The sequence below is a fragment of the Triturus cristatus genome, chromosome 7, assembly GCF_964204655.1.
Source record: "Triturus cristatus chromosome 7, aTriCri1.1, whole genome shotgun sequence".
Lineage (NCBI taxonomy): Eukaryota > Metazoa > Chordata > Amphibia > Caudata > Salamandridae > Triturus > Triturus cristatus.
Genome location: NC_140590.1, coordinates 68,690,340 through 68,702,661, shown reverse-complemented (window position 1 = coordinate 68,702,661; position 12,322 = coordinate 68,690,340). Strand labels below are relative to the sequence as shown.

At 50.0% G+C, this 12,322-nt stretch overlaps 1 protein-coding gene across 7 annotated transcripts in view; it reads right to left on the bottom strand.

Moving 5' to 3' along the window:
- Positions 1-12,322, bottom strand: part of PHLDB3 (pleckstrin homology like domain family B member 3) — a 220,461-nt gene that overhangs the window by 159,403 nt on the left and 48,736 nt on the right. For all 7 annotated transcript variants that reach the window (XM_085615667.1, XM_085615670.1, XM_085615668.1 and 4 more), the window contains exons 2-3: positions 9,091-10,329; positions 7,628-7,765 (exon numbers count right to left, since the gene is read on the bottom strand). In XM_085615667.1, the coding sequence (XP_085471793.1) occupies positions 7,628-7,765; positions 9,091-10,233 (1,281 nt within the window). In that variant the 5' untranslated portion in view covers positions 10,234-10,329. The remainder of the gene's footprint in view (positions 1-7,627; positions 7,766-9,090; positions 10,330-12,322) is intronic.

The following is a 12,322-nucleotide window of genomic DNA, read 5'->3' as shown; positions in this document are numbered from 1 at the left end:
GAGTCTGCACACATTTGAACTAGTTCCCGCAGTTCGAGAAGGTATTATCTAATGCTGCCATCTTGTGTTTATCACGCCATATTTAAATCGAACAGTCGCATGCCTCGATAAAAAAAAACGCCAAAGGAAACGGACGATGCCAGAGCACGCGGATTTGCGTGTAAAGCTTTATTTGCATTTTCAGTCACAAACTTTAGATCGCCTGATTCCGGCTACGAATCACGCAGGTTTCTGGAACTTTCCTTCACACATCCTCCGGGGTGTTCAAGGACAACGTGGTTCTTAGAGAGGATTTCCTCGCTCAGCCTCCATTCCACAAATATGGTCTCACAGATCAACCCCATCTTTCACCGGACCTTGAATCCCTCTAAGGCACTGGCCTGTCTGGAAACTTCTAAACTCACCTGTGGCCCAGAGCCACACCTTCCTGCAGTGCCGTGGCGCCAGCCTGCTCGCAGAGTTCCCATTTACCTACTGTAAGTCAGCCCTCTGACGTGAAAGGTGTGTTTTATGATCACTCTGGGCTTTGTCGTTCCAGGGCTGCAGGAACAACATATTAGAGGCCCGAATCACGCCTGTTTCAGCCTCGTGCAGTTTCGACACTTCAGGTGGAGACGCCAGAAATACCTGTTCGGCTGTAGGTGGATTGTGGCTCTGAGTGTTTCGGGTTGTAGCGCTTACTCAGCTGAGACAGTCAAGCTGCAAAACTGGAAAAACCAGGAGCGGGTACCGGGAAAGAGCGTGACTTGTGAGTCCGTGCACGAGGGTGGGTGTAAGATGGTAAACCTGTCCTTGGTGACTCTTCACTGTAGGATAATGGAGGCTGCAGACGGTGACCCACCCGAGACTGACTACTAGGCAAACATGAGGGAGTTCAGACCGTTGACCACAGTAAGGCCAGTCCATCATAACAAGCATATTGCTAACTAGCTTTTATACTAACAGCAAAAAGACATGAGACCAAAAAAGCTGCATTAACATGGGCCAAAACCAAACGCCACTTAAAACATCAAATATATACAACTGATTTCACATTAATATTAGCCCCTAAACTATGCAAAATAAAACATAAGCACCGAACGGACATGAGTAAATGCGGATTAGAAAATGATCTGAAGAAGATTTATGTAAATAAAGAGCCGAAACATGTCGGCATACTGTAAAATTGATTTCAGGCCGAGCGTGAAGGCGCTACACAGGTTGAAGTCAATTTGTGGGGTTTTCTCTATCTCGTCACTGTTTTTCAAGTGTTGTCTTTGCACAGTTCTATTTATTTGTCACTCTTTTGATGCATCCCACGTTTAGGAGCAGATTTATATATTCCACAGATGCTGCATATGTTTTATGAATCAATGACATGAGTTCGATTAAAATAGGTATTCGTTAAAAAGTGTCACTTGTTGCCCCTTGTGCATATGGGAATCACAGAGAATTGTAGGATTAGGAACTGTGTTTACCCCATTCCAACAGGAATCCCCCATAATACATGGGTGTCTTTCCTTTCACACGCTACTGTGATCAGAAACATCGGTCCCATCAGCTACAGTGACAGGACTGGGACTGCAACACCCAGAATGCATTCGTTCATGAAATAATGGCCCAGATCCAGGAATTACTCAGCCTCGATGGCATGGAGCATCATGGTCACAACACCATGGAGATGCTTCCCATAGGATCCTGGTTCTACCCAGTCTGGCCCCCTTGCTGCCATGGGGACCAGGAAGAGACGGGCTATACGGAATCCTTTCAGTTTTCTGAAAGTATCCTCAGACATGTGCACCCGAAAGGCTGCCCCGGTTGGGTCATAGGGGATCTCACATTAGAAGTGTGGTTTAGGGGCTCCACCACTGAGCTTGCAGTCGGTATACCCGAATCCTAAACTCGGCTTCAGTCCTTCGCCAAAATATTGTGTGATTTTGGGCGAACCACTTTGTGTAAATGGTAATGCGTCGAATGTAGACAATGCACAGTTCTGCCCACCACACACCCTGGTTTCTGTGATCTGACTTTAACTGGGCCGCAAACGCCGCCCTCCTGCGTTCAGCAGCTGGTGTTCAATCAACGCCTGCTACAATACAAATGTGCTCTGTAAAGAACCCCCTGGCTCCTCGGAGCTAGACGTGTGCAATATTAGATAGCCGAAAATATAAACATGTGAATCACTGGGACAGAGACAGCCAGCCCACCTGCGAGACACAGTCACATACATGTCAGCCCCAGCATGATACATGTCAGGCCCAGGCCGAGGCCCGCAGGCCTCTGAGAGGCTAAAGCAGTCTGAAAGCACGGAGGCTTCAATCCGCCATCAGACACTACATCATACCGCAAGACTTTCGCAATGCACTGACACAAAGGACGGACAACTGGGAGCGAGACGAGCACCGGCGAGGCCTGGGGATGTCTCGGGAGCCGAGTCACCCGTCTGACTCTGAGGCGTCGCCGCTGGAGTGCCTTACGATAATATTGGCACGGGTAGTAATGTTTTCAGTTTTTACTTGGGGAAGTTAAAGTAACAGGAATAATGGTGTCTAAAGTTTTTTCACCACGACGGCAGTTTTGTAACGTTTTCTATTTTTTGCTCTTTGAAAAGATTATCTGATTATCTTTATCTACAATTTTTTGTCCGTTTTGCAAGATCATTGTTATTGACTGTAGAGATCCTGGTCACTCTGAACGAACCCAATTAATTTCAGAATATCACGCTGCTAGTTCACTCTTGGCAAAACTTTTCCCTACACAATGGAAAGCGTCTGCAGATTTCTTTCTCAGTCAACTTTGTTCAGAATGGTCCTGCCTAGGAATCGAAAGATGTTATTCTCTTTTTTATATGTATCTAATAATAAAGCGCGATGGTCGAAAAAGTCAGAATTTTCAAACGCAAGCAGCAAAGCAGAAAACTGAACAACAGTTACATTGTCAAAGTTTTCCACAGCACGGTGAGACATAAAAAAATGAAATATACATGCATTCGCAAAGCCAATGGTCGGAGTCTAAATTGCTAACACGTGCAGTGTTAGCACATTATATGGAGACCCTCAGGAGGGAGCCAGCAGAAGCAGGCACGGGGCTAAAGCCGTGAAATAGTACCTCATGCAAGCACAGGAGTGGAGGAGGAAGGATACACTCCAAAACCAATAGCATTAAGTCAAAGTTCTTTGCTCCACAGGTGTGGGTCAAACAATGATTGACAGTCTGAAGCCAATGACTGAAAGATGACGGTGGAAGAACTTCTATGTCGCCTTGATGCCTTTGGGTTTAGTCTGCGCGTTATAAATTGTTTTTCATTCATTCTATGTTGGAAAGAAGCAGACTCAAATCCCGCTCTAGACCTGCTGTTAGCAATAGGTCCATAGATGGATGCGCTGTCAAAATCCAGATCCAAACATCAACCCCACACGGACTTGGGCAGCAGTCCTTTCAAGTCTCGTAAGACATGCCGCCTTGCCAGCCCTTCCGGTGACACGCAGATATACTTGGCTGTCCCGAGTCATCATGTGACGCACAGGACACAAGTTTTGAGGACCCCCAATGTTTATCATCGCTGGCGGATATGATATAGTGACCCTTTGGGCTCATTTCCTGTTTACCAGCGATGCTGCTAGGGGGAGCACTCTTATCATAACATTGTTATTATCTGTGTAGCTACTTTGTGGCAATTTCTGTAAAATGCAAACTAGATTTATGGGTGCATTTCCTTACAGTTGGCAGGTTGCCCCACCAATGGCATGAATTACATCTTCTGCCAGTCCAAGCTTTGTATCCCCTTTGGATTTTGGGACTTTCCTTTCAGGCTCCAAAACCAGAGCCTAGAAGCTGCTGTTGGGTGAGCAGACAGGACTGGCAGATGCTGTGGCACAGGACAGAGGCCAGTTGGCAGCTACGGAAGACGCAAAGGGACAAACAGACAAACAAGCTGGAGGTTCAGGAGGTAAAACAGCGTTGAGGAGGGACAGTGCCAGGGCGCAGCGAGGAGAACCAGCACCAACCAGGCACAGAGGGTGAAAACCAAAACAAGGGAAACTCACAGATGAATGCCCACTGTACTGTGTGTGCCACAGGCAACACCACCACCGGACAGCAGCAGAGTAAGACACAGCCATGGCGCAACACACCATTGCAGGCAGGAGTACGGATGGGGTAGGTGCGAGTGAGCCAGCACCCGAGCAAAACTCCCAGTAAGGTGCGGGCGTCCTACTTTCTTAGCCTATGGAGCAACTCTCCTAATATTTAGAGGTGACGTCCAGGAGCGGCCATAACTAAGTAGTTTTTGCAGCTAGACTGTGGGGTACACAGTCCCCTGGCCCGCCCTGACACCTTTTCAGGGTACTAACCCTGACACTCGTCACATGCACAACACTTCACCCTTCTTTTTCGGTCCTGAAGAAGCGCCACGGATCATTGAGACCATACAGGCGCGAAACATGTTGACCTCTTTCACATTATAGTTACCTGGGGCTCATTAAGCCGATTTAGGTAACCCTTAACCTACAGGTTTTTACCCTGTCAAGGGTACCCCTTCATTAAAAATCATACTTCTGGTAATACTTAGACAGTTTTAACTCACGTTCCACGCACCACATCACCCTCCAGCAGGACCCACTCCACACACCCGCATGCACCTTACGGCGTTTTGTCTAAAAAAATCTCCGCCAAAGCAACCCTTCGGGGGACCCGTGGGGCATTGCAGCGCTGGCCCGACGAGGAGCAAAACGCCCGATGATGAAGCATGACATCCTTCGGGGTGTGTGAGGGCATCAAGAGACAAGACTTGTTCTTCCCTCTCACTAGTGGGTCCTAAAAACCTAGGATTACTTACATCTCCCTCTCTGCTCTCCGTTCTCTTTCCTCTTTGCTCCTTTCCTCCCCCTTTGTATCGAGTGAGTGACAATTTGCACCCCTCGACTGGAACAGTGCCCCCCTTTTTGATTAAAACGGTTCACGTTAGGAGCACAAACACTGGACCTAAACTAGCTCCTGGTCCCCCCTTCTTGCATTTATACAACATACCCTACCTCATACACAGCAACGGCTATACACCACCTCCAACCACCAGACAGCGGCAGAGGAAGACACAGTCATGGCAGAACACACCCTACCTCAAACCCAGTGAAGGACATACCGCCAACTCGCTCCACCACCATTGCATAACAAACCCTACCTCATACCCAGTGAAGGACATACCACCAACTCCCTTCACCGGCATGGCATAACACATCCTACCTCATACCCACAGTGGGCATATCGCCATCTTCCACCACCAGACAACCGCAGAGTAAGACACAGCCATGGCAACCCACCCTATCTCCTTCCCAGCGAAGGCCATCACTGATCACTCCCTATAGTCTAGTCTTCTGTCTATACCCTAGACTTCTGTCTATACCCTAGACTTCTGTCTATACCCTAGACTTCTGTCTATACCCTAGACTTCTGTCTATACCCTAGTCTGAGTGCCCATCCAGCATCCTGCGAGCACCCAACTCATATTGCCCTCAACGCACCGTCCTCCTGTTGCCCCCATAATTCAACCCCCCCCCGCCCAATTGACATCCCTCTAAACCCTTCTCAGATCGTCCCCATCTGAGCGACTCTGGAGAGCAGACTATAGTAGAAAGAGCAAAGACGCTTACAATGGGGCCTTGAAAAAGTATAAGGAGGCTATTCTGGAAGCTAAAAGAGTGTATTTTACAGCAAAAATTCAAGAAGCAGGAAATTCAGTTAAAGAACTTTTTAAATCTGTTACTTTTTTTTAGCTAAACACCAGCAGGTCAATTTGTTTAAACCTGATCAGGCTTTCTGTAATCAGCTGGCTGCCTTCTTCCAGAATAAGGTACAACCGGTATATGATGGCCTTGTTAACCCACTAAATGTTCAGGCAGCTAGTTATCAACCTTATCTCGTAGGGGAGACCGTGCCATCCAAGCTAACATGTTTTAAATCCCTTTCTGGAGATGATGTAATGAACCTTTTTAAGTCTATCAAATCCGGGTCACCCAATGACCTCTGCTCCCCCTGCCATTATGCACCTGGCCGCTGAGAGAATTAGTGAAACTCTTACTCCTCTGATCAATCAAGTTCTAGCATCAGGGATTTACCCTGCGGCCTGGAAGACTGTGCGTATTAGGCACATTTTGAAGAAAACTTTGCTAGAGCCTACCGAATTTAAAAACTATCGACCGATTTCGGGTTTACAATTTGTAGCTAAGGTCCTCGAAAAATCGGTCAATAAGACATTGACAGAATATTCAGAGAGCAATAGGCTATTGGACCCCACCCAGCATGGCTTTCGGCCAAGACACTCCACGGAAACCACCCTGATTGCAGCCTCAGAGGGGGTTCAGAGAGTAGTGGATGGCGGAGCTAGGGCAATCCTTGTTCTCCTTGGTTTGTCGGCCGCATTCGACACCGTGAATCACACGGTGTTGGTGCGGCGACTACGGGAGGTAGGAATCAGTGACTCGGCTCTGGCCCTCCTCGCCTCTTTTTTAGAGAACAGGAAACAAGAGTTTGAGCTGGGACGGCTTACAATGGGACAGTTTCAACCTGCCCTGTGGTGTTCTGCAAGGATCAGCTCTGTCCCCGACGTTGTTTAACGTCTATGTGAAGTCACTGACAATACTTGTCAGGAAACATGGCTTCACATTTGTGTCGTATGCCGACGATTCACAACTGGTGATATCCCTGTCGGACAGGCCTGAGTTAACAGCTGCCAGCTTTCACTCCGGTCTAAAGGACATCATGAATTGGATGAGTCTAAGTTTTCTGAAGACTAATACAGAAAAGCCAGAAGAGATTGAGTTTGGCAATGGAACACCACTATGGAACAATTCTTGGTGGCCGTCGGAGGCTGGGGAATGTCCTCACCCTGTTAGGAAGGTGAGGAATCTTGGCGTCATTTTTGACGATAAACTTAATATGTCGGCACAGGTCAACAGTTTAACGTCTGCCAGGTTTTTTCTGCTAAAGACCCTTCACAAAATGTTCCCTTTTATTCCCCTCATACTACACAATACGGTAATGGTTGCTCTTTTTCCGTCCAAATTGGATTATCGTAATGCAATGTTTCTGGGTAATGATAAACATCAGATCAGCAAACTTCAATCATTGCAGAATGCTGCGGTACGACTAATCCTAAAGCTCCCTAAGGGTCGTCCTACGTCACAGGGAAGAAGGGCATTACACTGGCTCCCCGTCCAGCAGAGAATTGAATTTAAGGCGCTCTGCCTGGTGCATACGGCACGATACGGTGGGGGCTCAGATTACTGTCAGGAAATGTTCAGGCTCTATACCCCATCACGAAACATACGGTCGGCCAGTCTTGGCCTGAACTGTACCCCAAAGTTTTGGCGGGCCAGATGGGGTGGCAGGTCTTTGTCTAGCTGTGCAGCACAACTGTGGAATAAACTGCCAGTGGCTTCGAGACGGCAGCCTCACCTTCTATCCTTCAGGAAAGCCTTGAAATCCCGGCTGTTTACTCCTGAGCAGATCTAGCGCAGTCCCTGCCCTGCGTACACACACCAGCGCCAAGACGCCTAGGCATTCGAGCGCTTAATAAGCTTTATATCATCATCATCATCATCATCATCTGCCCTACACCCCCCTGCGTTTCCCATCACCATGACCCCCCCACCTCAATGGTCAGCTCTTTCTTCTGCTGGTTCAGCTCCTTGATCCGCTGTTCCAGGCTCGAGATCCTCGCCACGGCATTCAGCTGCTCCTCCTGGAACGGGGAGACCACCAGAGGCCCCCCCTTCTCAGGCCCATCTTCCTGTGGAATGAGGAAAGGGGCATTAACAGATCATCTTTCTCCATAGACCCCCACATCCTATGCAGACAGAGTGACCGATGAATACAAGTCAACTGGGCATGGCATTGTGGGAGTTGTAGTCTTAGTTCCCTTCAGTGGAACTAACCTGACTAACACACCTGAAAACAACACTTTAAAAGAAGGCCCTGGGCTTGTAAAGTGACGCCTGAGTGGCGTGAAGTCATCACTAACCCTACGCAGACAGTAGCCCATCAGATCCATGCTTCTTTCACAAACACTTAATTGAGCATGTGTCTGACACTGCCCCAGCCCCATCAGCTCTCCTAAGGAGCTCCTAGAGTAGAGAAACGTTTCTCTATAGAAACTGAAGTGAGAGATTTGCCAAAAGCATAGAGCAATTTTCGAAAACTGGTCTCCATTATTAGATTTCACAGGATTTTTCCAATAAAAATGAACATTTTAGAGGAAAAGGGCAGCTTTTTTAGTTTGACTCCTAGAATTTATACCTTTTTACACACAAAATGATGCCTTTTTAAACTGTAAACTGACATTATAATTCAAATTAATAAATGTTTTCTCTCATTTAAGTAGTATTATATTACTTTAATTGCAAATTTTAACTTTTGTTAAGAATGTTTTAATTATAATAGCAGTCTTGTGTAAACTACTAAATAACCCTAACACCATCTCGGGACCGTCTGTTAAAACCCCTTAAATTAACTTTAATGCATTTATAGAAAGTTTGGATTTTTGCCACCACTACCGGCTGGTTTACTTTTAGCTTCACCACAAAAGTGGTAGTCCATCACAGAGTGCTGCATACAGTGCCTCTTCTCTGAATAGGAAGACAAACAATGCTGACATGTTTCGGCTTTGTTTCCCTCATCTCTGAACTGCAGCTCGAGCCCTCTCTGGCTTATAACAAAACGTCCCCCCCACCCGTTCTGAAATGAAATACCAGTATTTGTAAAGCACACAGCTACCTCCAAAGTGGTGTCCCGGCGCTGGGGGCCATCGGGAAGATTAAGCAAGCTATTGCCCAGAGTCACATGGTGTTGGGCTAACCTGCCGCCGGAAATCGAACCATGAACCCCGTAGTCTTCCACAATCTTCTATCGAGGGTAAAGGTTTGACTCCGAGAATAAGACATTTTTACCAGTGGAGGAAGGGTCACAGACGCAGAATTTGTTCTGGCAGAAACATGTCTACAAACCTTTCATTGATTTACAGAATAGCTCCAGGCAGAACGCTCTCACTTACAGCTTCAACATTCTGAACAAAGCGCTAGACACGTGCGACAAACAGAAATGAGAGGTGGACATTACCCCATTGCGCGCGCTCTCGGTGCTGCTGGCCTCTTCATCGTCGGCGCTATCCGTCGCCGCCCCGGGGCTGGAGCAGGCCTCGGAGGACAGAGAGTCGCCCTCCTGGTCTTCAGGCGGGCTCTCGCTGCCCACCTGTGTGGCCCTAGTCCCTCCTAGGTCCAGTGTCGACGAAGGACCCTCAGCGTCACTTCTGCCAGAGGCCACGCCATCCACCGAAGAGGGACCCACCGACTCTGCTTCGCTTCTGCCAGAGACTATGACGTCAGCTGCTGAGGGCCCAACCCGCCCGACACCATCCTGGTCGGGAGCCACATCCTGTAGTGAGGAGGTCCCTTCAAGCACAGCCTCAGTCCTACTAGGGGGCCCCTCTTTCACCTCCAAAGGGCCCATCCGCGCTTCTCCAGTCCTCCCAGGAGACATGCTCATGAGTGAAGCAGGCCCATTGAGCCCAGCCACAGTCCTGCCAGGGGCCACCTCCTCGAGGCCCGCTTGTACCGTGCCAGGGGCCATGTCCTCGGCCTCAAGGGGTCCCAGCTGTACTGCACCAGTTGTGCCTGGGGCCACACCCATCACCTCCAAGGGTCTCAACTGTACGGTGCCAATCCTGCCAGGGGTCACGTCCTCCACCTCCAAGGTTCCAACCTGTGCGGTGCCAATCCTGCCAGGGGTCACGTCCTTCACCTCCAAGGGTCTCACCTGTGCGGTGCCAATCCTGCCAGGGGGCACATCCTTCACCTCCAAGGGTCTCACCTGTACGGTGCCAGTCCTGCCAGGGGTCACGTCCTCCACCTCCAAGGTTCCAACCTGTGCGGTGCCAATCCTGCCAGGGGGCACATCCTTCACTCCCAAGGGTCTCACCTGTGCGGTGCCAATCCTTCCAGGGGTCACGTCCTCCACCTCCAAGGTTCCAACCTGTGCGGTGCCAATGCTGCCAGGGGGCACATCCTTCACTCCCAAGGGTCTCACCTGTGCGGTGCCAATCCTTCCAGGGGTCACGTCGTCCACCTCCAGGGCTCCCACCTGTACAGTGCCAGTCCTGCCAGGAGACATGTCCTCCTGAACCAATGGCCTCTCGTAGGCAGAGGCCAGGTACGGGGCGAGGGTCTGCTCACCAAGGACGCTGCCTGGGTTTTGAACCATCATGGCTCAGCCGGTCATGGCGCAGGGCCTGGCAGTGCAGCTGGGCGAACAGCAAAGGAGAGGTCAGCGGAGAAAGATGGCACCTCTTCCGGCAGGAACCTGAAACAGAAAGAGAAGACAGACATGAGGTCACCCTGCTGCTCTGTATGACATACAACTGACCCCAATCCTGACCTGATTATCTGGGACGCAACTTGCCCTACCCATGTTGCATGGCTCTGTCCGGGTGAGTTTCTTATGTGACTGAACCTACACCAGCTCGTATACGTCATCGATGGAATACACAAGATGTGACTGACACCAAGCCAGCTCTACTGGCAGGTCACAGGAGTATGTGACAGACCGGGCCAACATAGTTCACGTGAGCTTGACATGCGAGTGACTCTTCCCCAGCCCTGCCGACATTCAGGGACTCGGCAGGAGCGGAATTCTCCGTGTCTCTTAGCCCCGCCCGCCTCCCTCCCAGCCTCCTGCTCCCTCACTCTCACAGGGCCGTGATGCGGAACACTTTCTCCCTAAATAAAGCTGGCACCGAGTCAGTTTTTTCCCCCCTTGAGAGGTTTGGTATCTGAGAACACTGTTTGAACTGGTGCAGACCTGCCCACGCCCACGCCCGGCCGCGATAGGCGTCGGTGCCATGGCCCGGCGGAGCAGTCACACTGGGAAAGCCCGCGGTTTGGTGCTGATGCCGTGGGCCCCGACAGGCCCAGACACTGGTGACCTGGGGGCTGGGGCGCAGCAAAGGGGGGCTGGGGCCTAAAGCAAGCGAGGGACCGCCCACCCCCGGAGTTTGGGGATAAAACAACCAAAACCGGTATGCGGTACGTTACAGGCCTTCCAGTCCCTTGGGCCTTGGTGCCACAGCACCTGCTGCACTATTAATAACGAGGCCCCTGGTAGGACCTCCGGCTGCGTCACCATCAACAGATCTATTCTTCAAGCAAGACAGCACAGGATGGATGAAGACCGGCACGCTCAGAAACACAGGAGATGACTGTGGGTGCATTCCATTCCATTGTTAAAGAGCTCTCCTGTGCCACTGCTAACAGAAACCAAGCGTATTAAAATCAGATTTAACCCCACACAAAACTGGTAGTCCAGCTGGAACAACCAGGCCAGGCCCCCTCAAAATCCAACTCTAGATGCGTCGGCCATGTTCTGGCTCAGGGAGGTCCATCTTGTGGCCAACATCAGAAGACAGACATCACACCAGGGCCCGGATTCTGAGTTGATGGCAATTCTAAGTTAGATTTTAGTTAAAACACCTGGTAATTACTGAGTGACTTCCATCCCCTCACACTTCGACAAACCAGACGTCAAATCTACCAGAATTAAACAAGGGGAAACAATATGGAGTTTACTGCAATGCTAGGCACCAAAGTCCGTATGGTCTTCCCCCAAAACTCAGAGTAGGGTTGTAAATTATCTTAGTTAATACACAAAGAACATATATGTAAAAATCAGTCATTATATTGGCAAGTTGCAGCATTTCAAAGTTTGGCTGTTTTCCTAAAAGATGAAGCTTAGGGGAAGAATACAACATGTCGCCGTCTGTTCACTCCTACTGCATTCACCTCTCTGTCTGCACACGCCTGTGCTCAGTTGAGGCACCCCCACAGGCCCCCACAATCGCCCCTACTGCATTCTCCTCTCTGTCTGCACACACCTGTGCTCAGTTGAGGCACCCCCAAAGCCCCCCACAATCGCCCCTACTGCATGCACCTCTCTGTCTGCACACACCTGTGCTCAGTTGAGGCCCCCCCACCCCACAATCGCCCCTACTGCATCCACTCTCTGTCTGCACACACCTGTGCTCAGTTGAGGCACCCCCACAGCCCCCCACAATCGCCCCTACTGCATTCACCTCTCTGTCTGCACACACCTGTGCTCAGTTGAGGCACCCCCAAAGCCCCCCACAATCGCCCCTACTGCATGCACCTCTCTGTCTGCACACACCTGTGCTCAGTTGAGGCCCCCCCCACCCCACAATCGCCCCTACTGCATCCACTCTCTGTCTGCACACACCTGTGCTCAGTTGAGGCACCCCCACAGCCCCCCACAATCGCCCCTACTGCATTCATCTCTCTGTCTG